The sequence below is a fragment of the Argiope bruennichi genome, chromosome 9 (assembly GCF_947563725.1).
Source record: "Argiope bruennichi chromosome 9, qqArgBrue1.1, whole genome shotgun sequence".
In the NCBI taxonomy this organism is placed as follows: Eukaryota; Metazoa; Arthropoda; class Arachnida; order Araneae; family Araneidae; genus Argiope; species Argiope bruennichi.
Window position 1 is genome coordinate 61,961,052 of NC_079159.1, and position 23,194 is coordinate 61,984,245.

The following is a 23,194-nucleotide window of genomic DNA, read 5'->3' on the forward strand; positions in this document are numbered from 1 at the left end:
TTGAAAAACTATCGTGTTTACAAATAGACGGATAGACATAATCCTAAAGATGTGCTTTTCGTATTCAAGAAGGTTTATAACGTGAAGATTCGTCTACAAATTTGAAGTAAAAAAAAATCTATTCCAAATTTTATTCTCAATCCATTTAACTCAAAGCGTTTTTGAACTATCGTGTTCACAAATAGACGGATAGACATAATCCTAAAGATGTGCTTCTCGTATTGAAGAAGGTCTATAACGTAAAGATTCATCAAAATTTCGAGTCTGACATTTTTTTTTTTTTGATGATAACTATATTTTTTCTTCATATATTTCGTATATAAGGAAGTAGGAAGCATCATGTTTGATGCTGATATTTAAATCTTTGATGTGACAATGAGTAAAATAATGAGTAAAAATGATATAAAAGGTTTTATTAAGATAATATAACAGAATACCAAAAATACAAGAATAAAAAAATGCATGACCTATGAAATATACAGTAGAATTTCTTTTCAGAATAACCATTGATACAATCATTTAAGAATAATTTGAAATAAGAAAAAGAATTTGAATGTTGGATATATTTCTATCTTTGGAAATACGGTGATGCGATTGAGACAATGTTTTATCTTAGAAAAATTTTATATACAATGTAGCAGAAGTTTTCAAAGTTTCATTCTTGCTGAATTTGCCAAATGTTTAGAAAATTTTTGATAAAATCAGTTGAATTTGAAATGGAACAATAACGCAATGGAAAAAATTAATACAAATTTATTTTGAAAATGTATTTTATTTTTTGTTAATCAATATTTTATAAAGAAACCGCTTATAATTGCATGAAAAACATATTTGAATGAATGTTTTTAAAATTTTATATTTATCTTTGCATGTTAATTTTGATAGTATAACTAATTTGCGCATAAAATTTTTAATAAAGCATTTTACTGCAATGACTGGCAAAATTTACACAGAAATTTTGGTACTTTGGGATCATACCGTCGACCATTTTCGCCAAACCCGATAATATCGCCAAAAGGTAATGACAACCCTTTGGCGCATTTCGCGAGTATTGACGCATTTTCGCCAGCGTTGACAGGTCGACGGGATAATCCCAAAATACCTAATTGTTTTTATTACGTTTTCCTATAAGCAATTAAATTTCTTAAAAAACTTATTACTATAAAATAATAAAAATAATCTATATTTATTTATTTCAGATCTAAAACAATTTGCATGTTTTCTTAAATATCGATTAAATATTAATTTCATTACGTTCGAGCAGCCTTGGGAGCTGGAATTTTCCACACGATGTTTCCCATTTTAAAGAATGCATCAAATACGTGACTAGGAACTTTTTCGGCGTAATACCAGAAAATATATCGTATTATATTTGCTGAAGGCCTATACACAATGCATGGATGTTTTGTGCTAATGGCTGCCTCGATGGCATCTGTCACGATGTGAGTTTTTGAAGATGACAAACCAAAAAGATCTGTAAGCATAGCTTTAATCCTGTCCATGTATAATTCTCCATAATCGAATTTGATTCCATTCTCCACACCTGCACAGGTATTTTCAAGGTATTTCCTCAAGTTTTCTTTGTTAGTCAAGGGAGTTCTGAAAAGGAATAAGAATTTTTTAAGCCTCCAAAAAATACATCAAATTTGTAAAATTTAAAAAGAGATTATGTCTTTCCCAATCCATTAATAACGTTGATTCTATAGTTCTTGATGCGTTTTCAATTAGAGATTTTTTTCTTGACATTTTTACAGACCTGTAATTTTGCTTCCCAACACAGTTAGTTAAATCACTGGAAAGACCTTTTTACGATCAGCACTGTTGAGCGCTGATTGGGTGCCACATCAGTGATCTCTGGGCTTGGCGACCATTTGGTGACTTTCGCAAGAATAGATATTGCTGGAAGCTTCCAGAATTTTAGTAATCCAGCCAATAGGAACTGAGATACGCTTGATTGGTCCAAAACCTTCTCGGCCCGCCTCCGGGAAATAAAAGGCCTGTTGTCTCCAGCCAAAATCAATCGTAGTCAGTCGTAATCGTATATCGAGTCGTCGAGAGGATAGCGAAGTAACAGCGGAATAGTCCAAGCGTTGTGTGGAGCTCAAGCGACTGCTGAATTGAGCTGTGTGCGGAGTCCTGGTGTCTACTGTGAAAGCAGAATCGAGTCATGTGAGGAGTAGCCAGTCGTGTAGTAGTGTATCGGCAGTTGGATACAGCTAAAGTGAGAAGACAGTGGAGAATTGTAGCCGTTTGGACAGATGTAGAGTGAAGCTGCGAAGCTTCCCTCTTCTGCTGAATTTTACCTGACCGCTTTGTGTACTATAATGTTATTCTACCGATTACTACTTGTGGGCTACTGTGCGTTGTGGTGAGCTGCTGTGTGTTGCCTGTCTTCGTCTTGGCTGTGTATTTGTCGTCTTTATGTATTAGTGTCTTCGTGTTTAATAAACGTTGTAGTCGCTCATTATTGTGGTCTGCTGATTGTTTTCACACCATATACCCACTACAAACGAATCCGGTGACTTTTAAGGACTTAGTGGAATCGAAGTTCCATAAAAATATGAAAGATGAAAATATAAAAAAAAAATGTTGACGAAATGTAGGAGTTTTGGAATAACGGAATAGTTACAAAATACAGAGGAACATTAAATCCCTTTTACTCTGATCCTTTGAACTTCCTATTTAACCTAATGATAAGAGAATCTATTATTTTTATTTCAAATTTTTAAATAATACGTATTTTCCCCCCCCTTAAACTTTTAATTATCTAAGTTTCACAATGCAACCCTTGATATTTTTCGTCAAGTATGGGCTATTAAGCAATAGATGAACGTAGTAGTTCTTACGAGAAATTCTATTAGATAATTTAAATTATAGGAGAAACTTTTTCTAAGGTGACTTTGTTTAATTATATATTCTTTATGGTTAATGTTAAAACGTTCTTCGTGGTAAAGCTATAGCATAGGCTACAAGCAATAGATGAATATTATAGTTTCGACGAAAAGTTCTATTAGATAATTTAAATTATGGAAGACGCTTTTGCCAATGATTACTTTATTTAAATATATATTTCTTACGTCTAACGTTAAAACGCTCGTGATGGTAAAGCTACAGTATAAGCTACAAACAATAAATGAACATTATAATTTCTAGGTGAAGTTCTATTACATAATTTAAATCATGGAAGAAGCCTTTGCCAATGGCTACTTTGTTTAATTGTTTATTTCTTATAGCTAATGTTAAAACGCTCGTGATGGTAAAATTACAGTATAGGCTACAAGCAATAGAGAAATATTATAATTTTCACGGGAAGTTCTATTAGATAAATTATGTATCTTTTAGATAATTAAATAATTCTATTAGATAATTTATGTATAAGCTTTTTCCAATGAATACTTTATTTAATTAAATAAACATTGTAATAAAGCTATAGCATTAATTTTCCATACGATGCAAAATGACATGAGTATTATGACCAGCCAATGATTTAAAATAACCAGTATACTGTTTAAAAATAATGTGGTTTATCAAGAGGGTATGGAGGATGTTGGAAACTGTGGCTGTACTGAAGTGACTACAATACTGCCTGGATGAACAATTGAAGAATCATTGATGATCAGTTGAAGTCAGCTGATCGGTTCGTATTTTGCCCCTTATTGATGGGACAACGATTGAAAGAATATGTCTGCATATGCTAAATAGTATCTAACAAATCAATGTTGTTTGTAACTTTTCACATGTATTGATGTATATTTTTATGTATAAGTAATATGACCTTAATGACAGTTTTTTGAACTATTTTTTATTAGTATTAAAGCTTCACTTGCTCTGAATTAGCAAAATTTAACTATGGCTACTTTATAGTTTTAGGAAGATCTTCAACTACAGTTCAAGTATTAAATATTAATCCCTTTCAACGGCCAAAATATCCCCCCCCCACAATCGATATATTTAAAATAATTGACAAACGCAGAGATGGATCCTCCAATTACAACCAATATACCGTTTTCACCAGTTTTGGTTTCGTGTGAAAGTCAATGATACTATAGATTGGTCATCATTGGCTTCCTGCTTTCAACTGTCATCACTTTTCAAAAAAAATTCAAAAATACTATTTCATTATATACTATGGCAAAAACATTATTTCATTGCATATTGTTGCAAAATTACTATTTCAATGTATATTATTGTAAAAATACTATTCTCTGTTGGCCTCGATAGAATTCTGTTACAGTCACTAAATAAAATTTCTAGCGTACAGATTTTATAAATTTTTATTTCCTTCCAAAACTCTTTATACTTAGATACGTTATCAACTATCGTCTGCCTCCATATTCGAGTTGTACTTCAAACTAATATTTAGACAGAGTTCTCAGTTTAAAAAACTAGAATGATTTCATCAAATTCCACTATTTAGCAAATCAGCTAATTAATCAAAATGATGTATCAATGTTGTGTAAAAATTGTCCAATCAAGTATTTACTACAATTTTCTTTTAACACAAGTTCTTGCCAACAAAAAACCATCTGGTAATCTTTTTTTAAACTCTCAAATACTTAGACAATTATTAACTGCACCATTTGACATTCAGAGAATAACAGACTGTATTGTTACTTATTTCTCGGTCGAATCATTGAAGTAATTTTAAAATAGATCTTTTTATTCTTTTGTTTTGATAAGATATAGATCATTAACATCGACTTTTCATATTAATGGCATTAATGTAATCGCCGAAAGTAGCTATTATTAATAAGATTGATTAGTTATTTCCATCAATTTTGCTGAGCTACTTCTTAACACGACAAAAAAATTATCTTAAACTATCTTTGCACAGTAATGATAGATCATTTTGATTGGTTAGTTATTCTTCAGTATGGCGAAATAATCAGTATACTAATTTGGCGACAAAAATTGATGAAATCGCTTCAGTTGTCATGAGCATACTAGGTGTCATGAGCATACAAATGAAACAAACATTTTCGAAATGATAATTGTAATTGGGGAATTCTCTTGTGTGTTTTCTCATTGAGAAGGCACAGTGGAGAATTGTTTGCGAAACTTCTGTCGAAGATGGAGGTTGAAAAATAGCGGATAACCAATGATGACATATTTAGAAGTCATGAGCTTTCATATGAAACAAAACTTGGCTATTTCGGACCAATAGTGGGGCTGGGTGACTGATTTATTTTAAATACTAAATTATTATTATTATTATTATTATTACACAAAATTATTATTTTCTATAAAATTTTATTTACTTTCCAAAGTCTTAACATATTTTACTTGTGAAATGCCTAAAAAATGTCAAAATCATTCTTGCTTACTTTACAACCGCTTTCATTTAATTCTACGTATTTCATTTTTATGAAGATGAATTTTTAAAATCAATTTTCCTCTTATTTTGATATGAAATTTTGTGCATAGTATGTTCTCATTGAGATTACATTACTTTAATAATTCTTATTTAATTGGTTAATTTAATTAAAATTTGATCCCTCATTCCAGCTAGTAGATAATTTAAAAACAAAAAGGACTTCAAGAATACAGAAAAAAAAAATCAACTTCATCATATTTATTATAATTATTTTAATAATAATTTCTTAATTATAAGAATTGATAAAAATTAGAAATTAATAATAATAAAAATTGCCATTTTTTAATACAGTAACAAAAAAGAGCTTTTTAAAATTATTTTTACCAACAAAATCTTTTCTTGAAAAGCAGACATTTTGGCTCTGACACAAACTTACTTGAAAAATTCAGGCTCTATGGAAATAACTTTGATTCCCCAAGGCGCCATTTCTCTTCTTAAGCCTTCAGTGAAACAAACGGAGGCGAATTTGCTCATAGAGTAGGCAGTCATGTGAGCACAAGCGATGCGTCCTGATGGAAAAAGTGAAGAAAATTATTAAAGGTATTCAAATTCCAACGTAATGTTCACGTGTGGGTTCTTAAAGATAAAGCAATTTAAGCCCTTTTCGCTTTCTCATATACGAAGAATACAAAGAAAAAGTATTGGAATCGTAAAAAAAAAAAAAAAGCGAACTTGAGATTTTGAAGATTATTCCGCATTCTGGTTCTCCCCGAGACCGAAATGCACATTTTTGGAAATATATATACCTATGAACAAGATAATTCAAAAATGCTTATAGCTAGATAGATGAAATCTGGTAAAAAAAATTGTTGATTTCTATCAAATTTTAAGCGGAATCTATTCAGACAAAGTCTGTTTGTATAGTTATTCGAATAGAAAGGAACACAAAACCTTCAAAACTTTGAGAACTTCATCAATAAAATTTGATATACAGGCTTAGCATTTAAAATGCAGATCACTTTTATACCTAATTCGTCAACGGTTTAACAGTCTATGGATTATACTTTCACATACACGTAATTCAAAATCACAACAATTTAAATAAAGGAAATTTGACATGTGTGACCTTGTTACTAGTATTGAGTAACTGTAATAAATGTAATAGATTGTGATAAAATGTAGTAATTTTTGTATAATTGTCAAATCTTGGTTTCAATCAATGGAAAAAGCATGTTTAAAATGTATTCGATTTTCTTTACTTTACTATGAAAAAACCCCGGGGGGCACCTCGAAATGAGAATGAGATACTTCCGGTATAGTGGTTGGATCTCGCTACCCTATAGGGTACACAAAAAGGTGGGGGATCTGGCTCCTCCCATCGATGACGGGACGTACTTCCTTCGGAAAGGGTTGTACCGTGGCCGGTGATGGCTCTTAAGACTCAACAACAGTTCCCACATGTGTTGTTGTTGCGGCGGTCCAATCATTCAGTATTCTTTATCCGTGTGCCTTCGGGCGGGTCGGAGAGTCAGTAATATGACTATGAAGCAAAAAAAAAAAAAATCTCATGTATAATACTCTGAAAATAAAAAATCTTTGCACTCATTGCGTTCATGGCCTTTCCCAAGGTCCACAATTTTATGCATTTTTTTTTGGGGGGGGGATATTTATCTGCGAGGAAGTTTCGAAGAGATTACTCCATTGATACTACAATAATAGTCCAATCCATTTTAAGTACGCATACAAACCAATGACAGAATATAATTTAATATTTCTCTATTAAAAATAGAATTTGGTAACAAAAACTTTTATTGGTGCATTGAAAAACAGAAACTTTATCTTAATTATTTTTTTTCCTTTTTATCTTTAATTAATAATTCATCATAAATCACATAATAAAATCAATTTTATTTAAAATTCTCTACTAGGTGAGGCCATTTTTAAGGAATCAACATTGAATTAAATTAAGTTATTAATTTATAATTATCACAAAACGTACATTTAAAACAGTGATCTGTTAACATTTTCATTCAAGGGACCCTCGCAGGTGGGAAAAGTATATTGATTGCTTTCGCAGATGTATTCCAAATGCGATCCAAATGTGCAGGTGGACATTTGCAACCAAACGATTATATATGATTAGTGATGCACTCGGATCTACTATGGAATTCTGGGATATATCCTAGAAGACTCTTTTTATACATAATTATGATTGGACATTCACAGTTCTGATTGATTCTTACGCAAAGAAATCTGTGAGATCCATCTCTGGGGATTCTTATAGAAACTCTGATCAGATGTACGAGTACGTTCAATAGGCACTCAGTCGTGAGACTTTCTATGTAATAAATCCATACCTGAGAATTGTAAATAAAATCCTGTATTTAATGCAAGTAAATAGTTACTCCGGATTCATTAGTTAACTGTACAGAATGATTTTCACTTTATAAGTGTAAACTGTAGCGCCTTGTGTATGGAAAAGTGTCTTTGTTCGAAGATGAATGAATCGTATACAATTGTTTATGACTTTAGCACTATTCACTTCGTGAGAACATTTATGTTATTGCATTCTTATTCTACTTCCGAATTGTGTGTTGGAGAGCTAGATATACTTATCTTTATTTGCTATTAGGAAAACATCCACTTTTGAAGCTGGAGATGCAACTCTCATGTGTTTGTCAACCATATCCTATCAAAACCCCGCATATCACCTTTGGATTGATCAGATTTTTCTATCTTGGATATTCCATCAGTACAATACGCGGCGTTTGTTGAGGCGCTAAAAATTTCACTTTCAATATTATTTGGCAAATCTCCTCCTGTTTACCTTTTTACTTTTTTGAAATCCATTGCGTTTTATCCACTTAATTAATCTATTTTAGAGTACAATTTTGCATCTGCCTTTTTATGATTTTTTTAAATATTTTTACAATAACATGGTTTTAACATCTTGTCTGGCGCAGCAGTCGATTTCTCTTGCACAAAATTGCCCAAACCAAACCAAATTCTACATACATAAAATTCTAAATCTCCAATCCTAAAAAAGTTATCGATACATTTCAAAATAATTTTTCTTTCCATATACTACAAAATTAGAAAATTTAAAAAAAGGTAATGATTCTCTCCTCGGCTTTCTCATATTTTTTTTTTTCGGTTCACCATCCTATTTTTAATCTCCAAATCAAAACTATCAAGAAAAAATGAGCTATTTATCTGCAAGACAATATTATGATTACTAACCCTTATATTCATTTTGTATAGTATAAAATACATGCAACTTTATAAAAAGATACTACCACTATAAAATAATTTTTAACTTTATGTTTTATGTTTGTACCCCTAAATATATATGTTTACTTTAAAATACACATGCCTAAATGTTTGTTCTTACACATTTTTATATATACATACCTATATACATTTTTTTTTTTTTTTTTTTGCTTTTTTTCAAAAAAGCAATCTTGCCACGATAAGGGTTAATGTCCCATGCATTCTCCAATTTAGAGATTGCAGCGACGATGCAATAAAAGAACTGAAAAATCTTTAAAAACTTGATGGTAACACAAATTGCCGTGATTTGTTCGAAACAAATACATAAGAAAATGCCTTCAACTTTCCATCTTTAATGACTTCCAAAAGAAACTTCACACAAGATTTTCCAAAAAAATTGATAAAATCGACAACATCGCAGTAAAGAAAATTAAAAGCTTCAACCCCAGACCTCCTAGAATATTAAGAAATTTATCTGCGCTTAGATCATTACTTACAACTTTATTACTCCACGTTGATTCTGGACCGATTTTTGCAGATTCATTTTCATGTAACATTCACTCTCTTTTTTCTTTCTCTTTTCCCCCTAATTTATTGATTTTATTGATTAGATTTAATATCTAGTAATTATATTTGTTGTTTCTTATGGTACTTGCCATGGACAAGCCCGCTGTTAGAGGACAGCCGATTTACGCCTGAGGGGGAGCGTCTCTTGTTTCTATAGTAGCGCCATCTAGGGCCAAGAGAACGACTTTTGGCTGCACACACGTCACAACTCTTTTTACGGGGTGGACTTTCATTCTCGCTTTTCATTCACTCATCCACAGATAGTAATTTAGACCTGAATAAGAGAACGATCACCCCTGATCCAGTACCCCCAGTGGTATTACTCTCGACATGGAGGACTTTGTGACCACGACAGATTTATACGCGCGTTAGCCACTACGGGAGGGTTGGAACTCGCAACCTAAGGGACGCGAATCCAACGCTCTACCAACCAGGCCCGTGTCTAAAACGAGGCAATTCATTAAGATCTCGTGATAAAAATTTTAATGATTGCAATACTTTATTTTAAAAAATAGGACTAATACAAAATAATCAAATGTATATGTTAAGGGAGAGTTTCTCACCTGCCAAGCTGTTAACATTGATAATTCTGCCTTTGCACTCCCTCAGTAAAGGAAGGAATGCCTTAGTCACTCGCACTTGCCCTAAAGTATTTACATCAAGAGAGTCTTGGAAATCAGAAATCTTGGAGAATTCAACACTGAAACCTTTATAGATGCCTGCATTATTCACAAGAGCCCATAAATCTAAATGAAAATGGAAAGATAATTATTTTATGTGAAATTTTTTTCCAACTGTAATATGGCGGAAATATGTAATTTAAGGTGTACGAACACACTAGAAGATTTTTTTTAAAATTTTATCTGTAAAAATCCAGTTTTTTCACAATAGATCATTAATATATGTTTAACTCATTTCAGTGAGAAAAAAACCCATAATACACTAATTATTAATTAATTAAATAATATTTAATGAGCTAATTAGCCTATTTTTTTAAACAGGATATCTTAAATTCTAATTTGTACAGACACACAATTCCAATGGGAAATGATGCCTAATATTAGTCTTCATGCTGTCTGCCTCAATCAAGTTATAAAAATATATAGTTTTTTTAAACAATTTTTTAATCAACAATGAATAGAAAAAAGAGAGATTTTTTTCTGTAATTTTAACTTTTAAATAGCTATTAAAAATTTATTTCTATAAATATAACTTTGATTGAGGCACAAAACATCCGCTGTTTCATACAGATTATTTTGATATATAAATAACTGTATTTGGTTAATTTCTTGTTGAGTTATAATTGCTTGAATGAAGCCACATAGTGGGAAAATATCATTCTTCATAAAACGAGTTTTAAAAACACCGTAACTAGAGTTTTTAATGAAAGCACCTCAAGAAAAATAATTATAACTCGAGAAATATTTTGAATATTGACAACATCTTGGTATCGTTTGAAATCTAAAGGATCAGAGAACATTATTAAACAACAAAAAATATTCGATATTTTGAACGATTTTCGAAGTTTCAAGTGTGTAGAATCATTCTTGCATTTCTCATCATTGCAAAAATTATTTTCTTAAAGTAGGTGACTGCGTTAAAAAAAAATCGATTTTTGACGAAATTAAATTTTTTTTATTTAATATTCTTCATGGTCGAACATGTTTCTTTATAAAACGTTTGGATTTTGTTCCACGTCTATTCGTGAGAAGTCACACTGGATTTTATATTTGCATTTACTTACTTTTTATGCTATTTTATATTTTTAGGTGCGACTTTCTCAAATTCTAATCTTTGATAGAATTTTCTTACGAAAAAACCTCATAAATTAAATTTTAATGTATATTTTTATTCCAAATTTGGTACAATAATTTCTTGATATGTTCTGCAGTTGCTGAATTCATTTAGAAATATTTTATAGTTCTTTTTAGTGTTTCATAATGTGAAAAAAATTGAATTTTTTTCTCTCCCATTCATTATAATTATTGACACATTTTCGATTTCAATTCCTCAAAATTTCCTCTGTCAGTAACTTTTATTATTATTATTTAGAGAATTCATCTCACATACATCTCCCATAGCGTACACATAAAATTTGGTTTAATTTCATTATAGCCACCAGAGGCAGCTCCCAGTGTAGAAATTTGCCGTACTGATTAAAATATCTATCAAGAGACTGCAAATTAAATCAATTCCCATAAGTAGCCTAAAATCTTTAATTTCAAAACCAAATATAAGATTGTGGCATTTGAAAAACATTAAATAACTAGCAGTACTCGCATAGAATTAAACGTGGCATAACATCCAAGATGAAAAATTAGCTTTAAACTTAAGTCTTCCTCCACCCGAAATGACATGGGCATGTCACGCAATATCAAACAAATATAAAAATATATTTAGAAATCATCAAAAATAACTACAAAACAATTTTTATAGCACACATTCAGAAATATTTAGACTATTACAAAGGTTTACGTAGACTGTTACGACAAAGGTTACATAGTCTGTTTAAAACCAGACGAAAACAAGGAAATGTATTACATATGCATACCACAGCTCTTGTTATTTGCGCATGAGTAGTTTGATGTTTTCGCACATGAGCGGATAAGTGCAAAGCACAGATACTGCTGTTTTGCTCAAGCGCGAATAGTAGTAGGAAAATACTTCAAATCGTAATTATAAAACTCCTTTTTTTTTTTTTGATATTACGTCAATGTACTAAAACTTTCCCCAATAAATCTCCTATAAAATGATGCAAATATCTCCAATATCAATTAAGTATTTCTCGAGTTTTTTTCTTTCAAACATACAGACGCTTTTAGATTTTATACTATGTATAGATTAATGTATGATATAAATTGCTTGTAGTTGTGTCATAGAAAATTATGTAAAAATTGAAATGATAATTCAGCCGATAAAAGCAACAGAACCTCCCCACAGGTAAACACAATTCTGTTTTCTCGCAGTAAATTCAATAATGCTCGTTATAAAATGAGTATCAAATAAAATGTATAATAAATTTTTTGCAATTATTATCGTTTTTGCATGTAAAAATTAATAATAATTAATTCCATTATACAATAATTTTTATTTGAATAATATTTTAACCTTTAACTATTAACCTTTCACAAGAATAATGAGAATTCAGTAAACCAAATATATTTTTACCCAGACAGAAAGAATCGATACCACAACTCATAAACGGCTAATGAGAGAATGAAAAAAGAAAAGAAAACAGAGAGAATGATGTCAAACCTCAGGCGAGAGTAAAAAAAAAAAGGTAGAAAATAGTTCGCCGCGCTCTAAATCGGTAATGGTCTTACTACAATTTCAGTGCCTGAAAATTCAAAGGAGAAGGAATTGCTTTTAGTCCTCAAATCAATCATTCAGTTGTGTACACAGGGATTTTCATAAGTCCCAAATCCTCTCTTGGTTCTGGTTTACTCTACTTCTTCTGACTTCTTTTCACTTTTTTATTTGCTTCTTTCATTCACTATCGAATTCTTAGAGTGAAAAAATATATAAGAAGCATCGAATTCTCAGAGTGGAGAAGTAACAAAATTACACTCATGTCCAAAATTAAGGTCACAAACATAAAATCTGCGAAAAATAAAAAACTATTCACTGTGTTGTCACGAAATTTGACACAGAGGTACACTACAATGGAAGAAAGAACATAGACACATAACAACATGAAAAAGATTTTAATTGGGAATTAAGAAGCAGGATATATCAAAAAGTGTTACATTATGAATCAGAGATAAAGCATTTATCTTGGGAAAATCCTGTCTAATATGGAATGTGACCACCATGCACTGCTATACTGGCTTCAGAACGAACTTTCATACTGCTTATGAGGGTGTCAATAAATGCTTGAAACAACAAAGCTCATTCTTCCAAAAGCGCGGCTTTTGACTCTTGGAGGGAATTAGGAGGGGGTTACACTGTGCAATGGTTCTTCCGAGACCATCCCAAACATGTTCAATAGGATTGTGATCCGGAGTCCTCGAGGGCCAGTCCATACGCCGAATATCCTCTTCCTCGAGAAAATCATCAACGATCTGGGCGCTGTGTGGAAGCGCGTTTTCATCCATAAACATGAAGTCTGGGCCAAAAGCACCCCGGAACAACCTCACATAAGCTTCAACGATCTCATCCCTATAGCGATGTGCATTGACAGTACCCGTATCGGAGACGTGAAGTGGTGTACGACTGCCCAACATTATGCCACTCCAGATAAGGATTTCTCTGCCACCAAATCTGTCAATTTCTTTTACTAAGGAGGGATGATAGTGAGCTCCTCGCTCTCACCAGATAAAGATTCGACGAGTGTCACTATGTGTGGTAAATCTCGACTCATCACTGAAAAGAACACGCTCCCATTCTTGCTGTGCCCAAGACTGATATGTTAGGCACCACAACAGCCGGGCTTTTCTGTTGGATGCAGTCAAAGGAACGCACTCAACTGGTCGCCGGGCATAAATAACCCTCTCTGCTACATGTCTGTATACTTTTTGTCTGGAAATTCTTATTCCAGACGCAGCAGCAAGGTCACGAGCAAGTTGAGGAGCCGTTGTCAACCTGTGCCGTCGTGCGCTTAATGCCAAATAGCGATCCTGTGCAGGCGTCATTGCTCTGTGACGGCCTTGGCCGGCCTTCCTGGTTACAGTACCACTTGTTTGGAATTGATTCCACAATCTGGATACCACTCTCAGTGCCACTTGTAACCATCGTGCCATTTCCGCTCGAGACTGCCCAGCTTCAAGCCTGCCAACGGTTCTCTATCTCAAGGCATCGTCTAAATGATTATGAGAACTCATTCTCACTGGAAACAGGTTAAATGTTTTGTTTTAATGCAATATTCACAAAATTGCAGGCAAAATTCCCAGATTCCTAAACGGTCTAATTTCAGTAGTTCTCCAAAAGATAATGCTAAACAACATTTTTTCCTACAACAAAGGTTAATATCGTGTTAGCAGTCCTTCACAATATGTAAAATATAATTTGTTTAAATTGTACTGGTAGCCATTTAGAATTACTTTGAAAAACATTTTTGTGACCTTAATTTTGGACAGGAGTGTAGAAAGAAAACAGAAATTTTACTTTCAGAAATAATTTCAGGAAGTGCTGCAGCTCTACAACCCTAACAGACGAGTCACCATTGTGATTACTCTATATTAAAACAATTTTATATTTAAAGATTGAATTCGGGAATTAGCTCAGTTAAATTGATGTTCAATTCTAAAGATATACTTGGGATATTTAGGAATGAACATCTAAATTTTGAAGCATTGTCTGAACGACACCTGAACAGTCACCCACTCCCCAAATTGCTGTTATAATTTCAATGTTATAATTCAATTTTATAATTTTAGAGTGTTATAATCTCAAAAATGTTTGATGTTACCCAAAAAAGTTGATTCCAATTTGAAAAATTTTCAAAATTCACAAAATTGTGCCAGACATTAAAAAAAAATCATTAAAAACGATAATAATTTGTTCCATTTAATAATGCATTTTTTGGGGGGGGGTTAAAAAGTTACTATGGATTACTATATAGTTAAATAATACAAAAATCACATAAACCAAAGCAAAAAAATTAAATAAAACATTTTTACTTTAAATTTTTAAATTAAGCTTCTGAGTGCACTGCACTTGTGTGCCAAATTCCATGGCTCTAAGTGCGATAGATTTACCTGAACACTGTACACAAACACTTGCTTTTATAAATATGGGTTCACTTATTAATCAATATTAATAATTATTCACTATTAATAATCTCTGATTATCCCGTTTTTTACTTGTTAATAAAAACGGGGCAATCAGGGACATTTCTTTTCAGTCAGAATCCTATTGACAGTCTCAGGTTAACAGCTGTAGGAGTTTTGAATTGACATCCAATTTCACCGAAGATTTGTTTGTCGGCCAGCACAGGGTTATTAAGAATTTTTCTCTACATGCCTCTATAGTATGGCGCGGAACTTTGAACAGAATGCGCCAGGTCATGTGTCGATATCGCTATCTGAACACAACTCAAAATTATGAGATCGGTCTCAAAATAACTTTCATATGCTCCAAAGGGGATATTAATATAATTAAACTTCTTTCAATTGCAAGTAGTCAAATTATTGAAACTATCAATGTTCGATTGGCTAGCTAGTCATGAATTAATATTTTTCAAATCAGAGTTTTTAAGTAAAACCTTTTTAGGAGCAAATTAAGGGAAAATTTAACATCTTTAGCTAATTATTAACAACTATATGACTGCATTTAAAACCTTATGAAGAAAATAAAATACATCGATAAAATAGAAAAACTTCTATTTTAATACCACATTTGTGTAGCTATGTAGAAAATTCAAGCAAAAAAGACGATGAAAGTCACGAATCGTTTGTGATCCATTCGAAGAAATTATTTTCCCTGTGATTCATCCGCGAACCATGGAAAAAAGGTGAATTATCATCATTTGTCAATCGTAATTAATTAAAAATACTACCAATTATATCTTACCTATCTGATGCCTCTAGACGATTTATTTTATTTTATTTACTTAAAAAAATATATACCTGCTCTGAGTTTAGAAAACGCATAATATTGATAATTTTTCTGTGGTTATTTCATACTTTTCTTGTGCCTTGTTGAAAACTTCTTTCATATATTATTATACATTCTGGGTTTCATTTTCATTGTTGGCTTTGAATTTGACAATGTTTGAACTCAGTAATTTATTTCAAGATAAAGGAATAAGTAAAGGAGTTATATATGCCAGATTATTCAGGGAATAACTGAAAAAGATTTCATTAAAAAAAATTCAAAAATATAACTGGAATCAATAGCAACATATAAAATTTCGAGAAAAGTGTTAATTTAAACTAAATAGCAGTACTATATACAAGTTTTTTTGCTTAATAAAGAGTTGACTCACGTTATTTTGACAATGACGATACGTTATTTACCATGGCTTTTGGTAAAGAACTTTTTACGAGTGCTTAACTACTTATAGTCATGAATTCTTATTTTTTTATTAGTAAACCAACAAAGATTAAGTCTGATACGACTTACCACAGCCTTTTAAATTCTGAAGGACGAAGTCCTTGGCCTTCTTCACGCTTTCATCCTTTGTTACATCGATATGTACAATCGACATTTTACCTGGACACTCATTTTTCAGCTCAGCTGCTCCACCAGTTTCAGGAAATAGACAACCAGCAAATACACGGTACCCTAACGAATGCAGCTGCTTTGCCAACTGGTACCCAAATCCAGAGTCACATCCTGAAAAGAAAAGGAGCCTCTTTGTTATATATAAACAAATATGCAATAGATTTTATAAAAGAATATTTTATCCGAATTTAAGAGCTTTTTAAAAATTAAGAGCTTTTTTAAAATTAATATTTTTTCATTTGTTTGCTTCTTCTGACATTTTTCTTAGGTGTAGTTTTAATTGAGTCACTGAATTTAAATCATAATTACTTCACCAATCAATGAATATACGCTGACCGACATATTCATGAAAGTAGACAATTAAAAAAATGAAAACGCAGTGTAATTTAGAATAATTCCCCTCTGCAAGCTGGAAGGGAAAGGTAGATTCCTTTTCATAGTCAAATTCCTTTCAATCCTTGGACAAAAACTAATAGAAATGGTCTCCCAGAAACATTCTCACATACCTTACAATAAATTTTCCCCTATCACCCCACATAAAATTGTAGAACTTGGAATACCTTGCATGGCGTTCACCAAACGACATGCAAAATAGTTATAAATTACAGATCTGGTTAAAGTTACAAAAACAGGTCTTTTTCATGAATTTATATTTTTACAAATCCACTTTAGGAATGCGTGTTTTGGGTGCTTTTTTCCAAATAGATTCACGCCAAAATTTTACATGGAACTATAACTGTAGTCACAAGACAACATAACGAATTTCATTGATTTCAGTCATTGCGTTTATAAATTATTGAGCTTACATTCATGAAAATATACTAAACGAAGAGTTTTATCTAAATTTCGAGTCTGAATTTTTTGACGATTATAATACCATTTCTATACTTCATATACGATAAAATAAGAATTAAATATTACATATTGAAGTAATCGTAGGTAATACTTATATTGATATTGAACAATTCCGTATTTATTGCAAAATAAATAATATTAAAGTACAAATATTATAAAAATAATATTCAAATCTAGGCATGCTACAAAGTTTATATTATTGAAAGGCTTTGGAGTTAACAAGTCCCAAAAGTTTGTATTGTCGGTAAGAACTGAAAGTTATAATATATTCGAAGAAATTAAATATCGTTTGCTAATATTCTTCTTTTAATTAAATGCAAACAATAACGTTTCATTTAGAAATTACGAATTTATAGTTTAATTTTTTATTCATAGAGGAGGAAAAAAAATCGTCTGATTTTTTAAATTAATATTAAATCTTATCTTATGCGCATTTAAATATTTCAATTACAATTATTAATTGAAGCAAAAGGAAATTTAGCGATAAAACAATTAAAAAGACATTTCTTCAGCATTTGTGTGTTAATTGCAAACCACTGCAAATTTTAGGTTTAACCGCATGGCATTGGCTAACATAGTTAATAGACTAACATATCTTTGCTGATCTTTTCTGGTAATTAATCGCTATTATGCGGCTGATAAAAGAACCCATACATGAGTTGAGTTTTTAAAATAAAATATGGAGAGAACTGAAAAGCACTCAGCTTCTGGAAATTTTTAAACTGATCGTTTTTATATAATGTTGCAGTCAGATCTTTCTTCTCTTTTATTTTTATTTAATTAGTTTTATTCTAGTTCTTAATCTTTATACCACGTGAATTTAAACGATTTCAAACTATGGAAATTAAAGAAAAGTCGAAGATTTTGTTTCATTTCTTTTTCAAAACTGACAATATAAATTGTTGGTGTTAGAAACAATCAAAATTAGGGCTTGAAAATCATTTTCAGCTCCTAACATCGTAGCTATTGCAGCTATCAAAAAATTTTAAATACAAAAGTTGTTCGTCTTAATGAGGCGCTAATTTAACCAATTTAATTTATTTTTCTATCGCCAATATTAAGGGAGTTACAGCGAATTGAAATTTTCAACCCACCGCCTTTGAACTTGATGACCCATTAACGAACTCATCCGAAATTTTTACATTTCAAATAATATATTCCAAGATGGTTAAAATTCACATGACCCATTGCAATAGGTAGTCTTCCTATAAGAAATCTATCCAAAAGAAATGATTTGTAAAATGAGCAAAGTTTTGCTTCATCCATTGATCCTTGAATATAGAACATGAATACTTCTAGAGATGGATTAAGCTTTTTTAAAGGTCCTAGGGGTGAAATTCGTATAGGACTTTTAAATCTTTCCACATAAGACTTTTGTACATTTTTATTTGTCAGTCAAATAAGTTTTGAAATTTTCACTTCATTTTTTATTATTGTAACTATATTATCAATAACTAGTCACGTAGGCAACCAACTGATTCACCGGGACTATATATTTAGTTTCATTCAGATGAAATCCTGCTGCATGACTTATTGATTCTCTCAGTAATGTATTATTAAGCATCAAATTATGATAAGCCTTGAAGCTGTATTATTTTAATAACTTCTTCATACCTGCTCTGTTTATTATGCATATGAATGATCTTATTGGAATCCACCTCCGTGACATTTTAGGGCCATTATTAATTTAAATGTTTCGTTAATATATTTTTGCAATCTAATTACACATTGCTTTTTGCTGTTATATGATTTCACTTTTTGATTCCGCATGTAAAATTGCGTGAATCATAAGCAGAATTTTATTAACTTTGTTGGGATCCTTCTTTCATCAAGATGACGTCACAGTTTAAGCTGCGTGCTCGTACAATCGGATTAATTATGGAATGCATAAGCAATTGTAACTGTATTTTCTTTTTATATAACCTTTAACAATTGACGGAAATCACACTATTATATATCTCTGGAAACAAAAAAAAATTGAATTTCGTAGAAATAATTAAATATATTTTTGAAAATTATTGGAAAAAATATTTTTAAAAACATTTTTTCATATTCAGAAAATACTTATTTAAAGCAAATATTGTTTTTTTAATTTCAAAACGATGCGAAAATTAGTTGTATACAATAATATTTTTGTGATTTTATAAACATTTAAATCTCATTTAGTTTCTAATTAATTAAAATTTCGAAAAATGGCAACGATTTGTTCATTTACTTCATTTATCTGTGTCAAATTCAGTGAATGATCTGCACTGTAGAGCACCAAAACACACATTTCCCTTTATTATTAGTAGAGATAACAGTGTTTTATAATTCCTTTGTTATTTAATTTTTATAATTTCTTTAATTAATACTTGTTAAAATGTATTAATTTTAAATTTATTTATTATTTATTTCCATGTTACCGAAAAAATTTAAATTATTAATTGATTAATAATATTGACAGCTTTGAATAATATAAAACATAAAAGATCTTTTCTTATTAAAATAATTTTAGAGATTATTATTGAATAAATAATTTTTTTTTCAATTTACTATTTGATGGTCAAAACAAAAATCATTTCTAATACTGAAACTTAATAAATTGCGAATGATAAAGATAACAATTGTAAATTTTAATATTAATAAATTGATAAATATAATCCAATAGATGCATAATAATTGTAATTTATAAAATTTAATATAAAGTGGTTGAAAATGAAATTTTTGTTTTCAGACTTATCTTATTAGGATATATAAATATGATCAATATTTTATTACTTCAGTGCCTTTTTAAGACAGTTTCAAGTATTTTTTTATGTGCACTAGTGCCAATTATAACATTAATGGAATAATTTTATTACAAATGAGCACATATTATGTTTCCTTCAAATAATATTTTTAGGGAATATCGCAGCAATACTCAGAAGCGCCATGTTGTTCTCTTTATATTTTGAAATACACAAAGAATGGATTGACAGTGCTGAACAAAGATTAGTCCACTTTGTCCGTTACCTATGATCCCAACTGCCCTACAGAAATAGCCAGATGTCGATCATTGGTGACCCCCATGACGATCAATGAGCTAAATGTTCACACCAAAATAATATTAATACTTAGTTTTCTTTTTCACGTATATAATAAATTTAATTAGCTTTCTTTTTATACTTTTTTATCTCTTGCAGAACCACGGTCTATAAAATATAATACAAATCACTTTACCTGATCTTTTCCTTAGCAATTTTTTTTAATATGTCGTGAATTCATGGGGAAGTTTTTATTTTTTTATTTTTTTAATTTAAAAGTCTGCCGAAGGACTCTTAAAATTTTTAAATCTAGATTTAAGAAGATAATGTAGTAATAAAAATGATTGGTAGTAAAATCATAATTTAATGTCTGTGACAAGATGTACAATAGCTCCAAATTTGAAAACCTTCTCTAAATTATTTACATGCTTAAAGAATGAAATTTAAAATACGACTCACAGAGAAGAGAACAAGCAAGATCATTTTATATCGTGCTAAAAAATACAAAATGTTAAATAGCTAATGTAAATTTCTGTTGAATTGGAGAAATGTAGTAACACAATTATTATGCAAAATTTGAAAGCCGTACTATAAAACAATTCAGTTTTGAAATAGTATAGAGATATTAATTCTTGAAAGAATTGCAAGTATTGTTAACAATCTCTTTGTCTTAAAACCAAATCGCTAAAATGAAAATTCCATCTTTGTCGTAATCTTTCACCACAATTTTTTTCCTCTTTTTGAATTAATGTCATCTAAATCCATGTAAATAATCTGTAAGAAAGTCGGAAAATATATTTTTAAAATTATCTTTGTATGTAAAATTATGTTTTATGTCTTTTAAATTTATTTAAAAAAAATTTTTTTTAATTCATTGTAATTCAGATTGAAATTAATTCTTTTGCTAAATATATTTTCTTCCTTCAGGCCAAATACCTAACAAATAAATAATTTTTTAAAAAATTTCACCTCATCAAAATTATTGAGAAAGAAAGAAAAGCGATTACTTCCCAAATCTAACTCTGAGCTGTCTAGGGATAAAAACACCACAATTATTTTCATATTAGGTTTGATATGCGAGTTAATTGGTATAAAATTCATATTTGAACCATCCAACCATCCAGCGTCAAGCATATGGTGATAAATAAAATGGTTGCGGCATACTGTACGATACTCCGACCTAGCCATTAGGCCATACGGGAAACTTGATGGGGCCGCTGAAGTACGAAGGAACAAACCACACCTGATGACATCAGACCCTTGCAAACAACAAAGAACCCTCCCGAGAAAAGTCATATTGGCACAGAAAAGAATGGAAAGAAAACATTACATTTTACACTACATATTATGTTGTAAAACATTAAAAATGCATAAAAAAACATTAAATGAGTGTTAACTTTTTACATTAGGAGAGAGCTAAATACAAAAGATTTGACAAAATGTCCCTAATAAAAGATTTAATGACTGGAATTTTTATGAGTTCTTTGACTTCAAGAGACATCCAGTTTCTTGGCCATCTGAGTCTGTGTTCTCGTCATAGTGCACAGGCTTTGATCACGTGATTTATAGAACCTCTTGCGGTGCCACACTGACAAATCGAATTTTGGTTGAAGAAATGACATGCATACAATTTTATATGTTGCATGGTTGCAACATATAGCATTTTCATTAAAACTTCAAAATGCTAGTAAATTTCAGGGATGAAATAATATTCGGTTATAAGAGATTGAAAGAAAGCAATATAAAGGCACTCAAAGTAAAAGATCAGCAAGCAAGATAGAAAGAAAAGAACTAAAAATCATATCTTAAAATCAAAATATAAGTTTATAAATTTCCAGTTTCCATATAAGTTAAACTTATATCAAAACCAGTTTTCATATAAGTTATAAATATCACTTACCTGTTATGAAAACAGCTTTACCATTTGGATTTACACGCTCTTTAGAAACCTTTTCTTGAATGAATATAAAAAGACAGTGACCTATCACTGCACAAAACAGAGTTTTAGCCACTAAATAAGAATATCTCTGCAAAAAGGGTGCTATGAAGCACGTCAAATCGAATATTAAAACTGCACAGATGAAATAAATACCCCAGACGATAAACCATCGATCCATGACATGGCCAGTAAAACTGTTCGCCAGAAGAAACGGAAAGGGATATGTTTTACTAAACCAGACGCAGAAGGAAATAAATGCTATAAAACGAAATATGAATTTTAAGGAAGTTAGAAACATTTAAAGATAATGGTTTATAAATGCTCTTTTAAAAAGCTCTCTCTTCATAAACCCACAAGGTCATTTGTTCATTGTTATTTGAAAACAAAGATTCATAATTTTTTCCCCTTTTTATTGAGATAAGCAAATAAGTGTCCAGAATTCATATGATCAGATTTCATATCTGCGATCTTTTTATAGTTTCCGCTATACCTTGTTAACAATCGTTAAAAATTTAGAGTAAACTAAAAATCTGTATTTGTTTTAGCATTTTGCTGTAGAACAATTATTAATTCACTACACCATGCAAAACAAAAAGTTAAAGATATAACATGTTGTAAAGATAAATTGTCTCGAAAAATGAAAAAAAAAAATGATCAGCTTTGCTAAGTAATGTTGATATTGAAAAAAATTTGTGAACGTTGGGTACTGTTGGCTTCTGGGGGGGGGGGGGGGGCTTTGCGCAGTATTCCGTCCTCAATTTTGTGTGCGTGCTTACATGCGTTTATGCAATGATATCTCTTAGTCTAATTTAAATCCTAATTAAATGTTCTTTTATTTCCTGATCCAATTCCCACTTTTTATTTAATTATTTTTAACAAGCGCTCTAGAAAACAAACGACCTCAGAATTTTCTTACTCTCCAAATGAAAGGACAAAAATCCCTAATGCTTATACAACAGTCTTTTAAAATGCCTAAGATTCCCTTTCCTAAGTCAATACGTGCAAAAGAAATCCCTATCAAAATCTCATATGAAAATCACTGAAGTAAAAAATGTCTGCCTCTTTCGCTTTTGTGCAGCA

The 23,194-nt window shown here is 30.8% G+C and overlaps 1 protein-coding gene across 1 annotated transcript; it reads right to left on the bottom strand.

The window, feature by feature from the left end:
• Window positions 1-466: 466 nt before the first annotated feature.
• LOC129984243 (retinol dehydrogenase 5-like) lies at window positions 467-22,344 on the bottom strand. Its single transcript, XM_056094077.1, has 5 exons — window positions 22,076-22,344; window positions 16,214-16,426; window positions 9,715-9,897; window positions 5,751-5,883; window positions 467-1,599 (listed from the first exon to the last, which is right to left on the bottom strand). The coding sequence occupies exons 1-5, from the start codon at window positions 22,290-22,292 to the stop codon at window positions 1,251-1,253; spliced, it is 1,095 nt and encodes a 364-aa protein (XP_055950052.1). The 5' UTR covers window positions 22,293-22,344; the 3' UTR covers window positions 467-1,250.
• Between the last annotated feature and the right edge of the window lie 850 nt (window positions 22,345-23,194).

Excerpts from the sequence above, each read along its gene's own strand:
- LOC129984243 (XM_056094077.1), bottom strand. The coding sequence starts at position 22,292 with ATGGATCGATGGTTTATCGTCTGGGGTATTTATTTCATCTGTGCAGTT. Across the intron at positions 5,884-9,714 it reads CAATGTTAACAGCTTGGCAG|GACGCATCGCTTGTGCTCAC; the intron begins GTGAGAAACTCT and ends TTTTTCCATCAG. Across the intron at positions 1,600-5,750 it reads ATAGAGCCTGAATTTTTCAA|AACTCCCTTGACTAACAAAG; the intron begins GTAAGTTTGTGT and ends ATTCCTTTTCAG.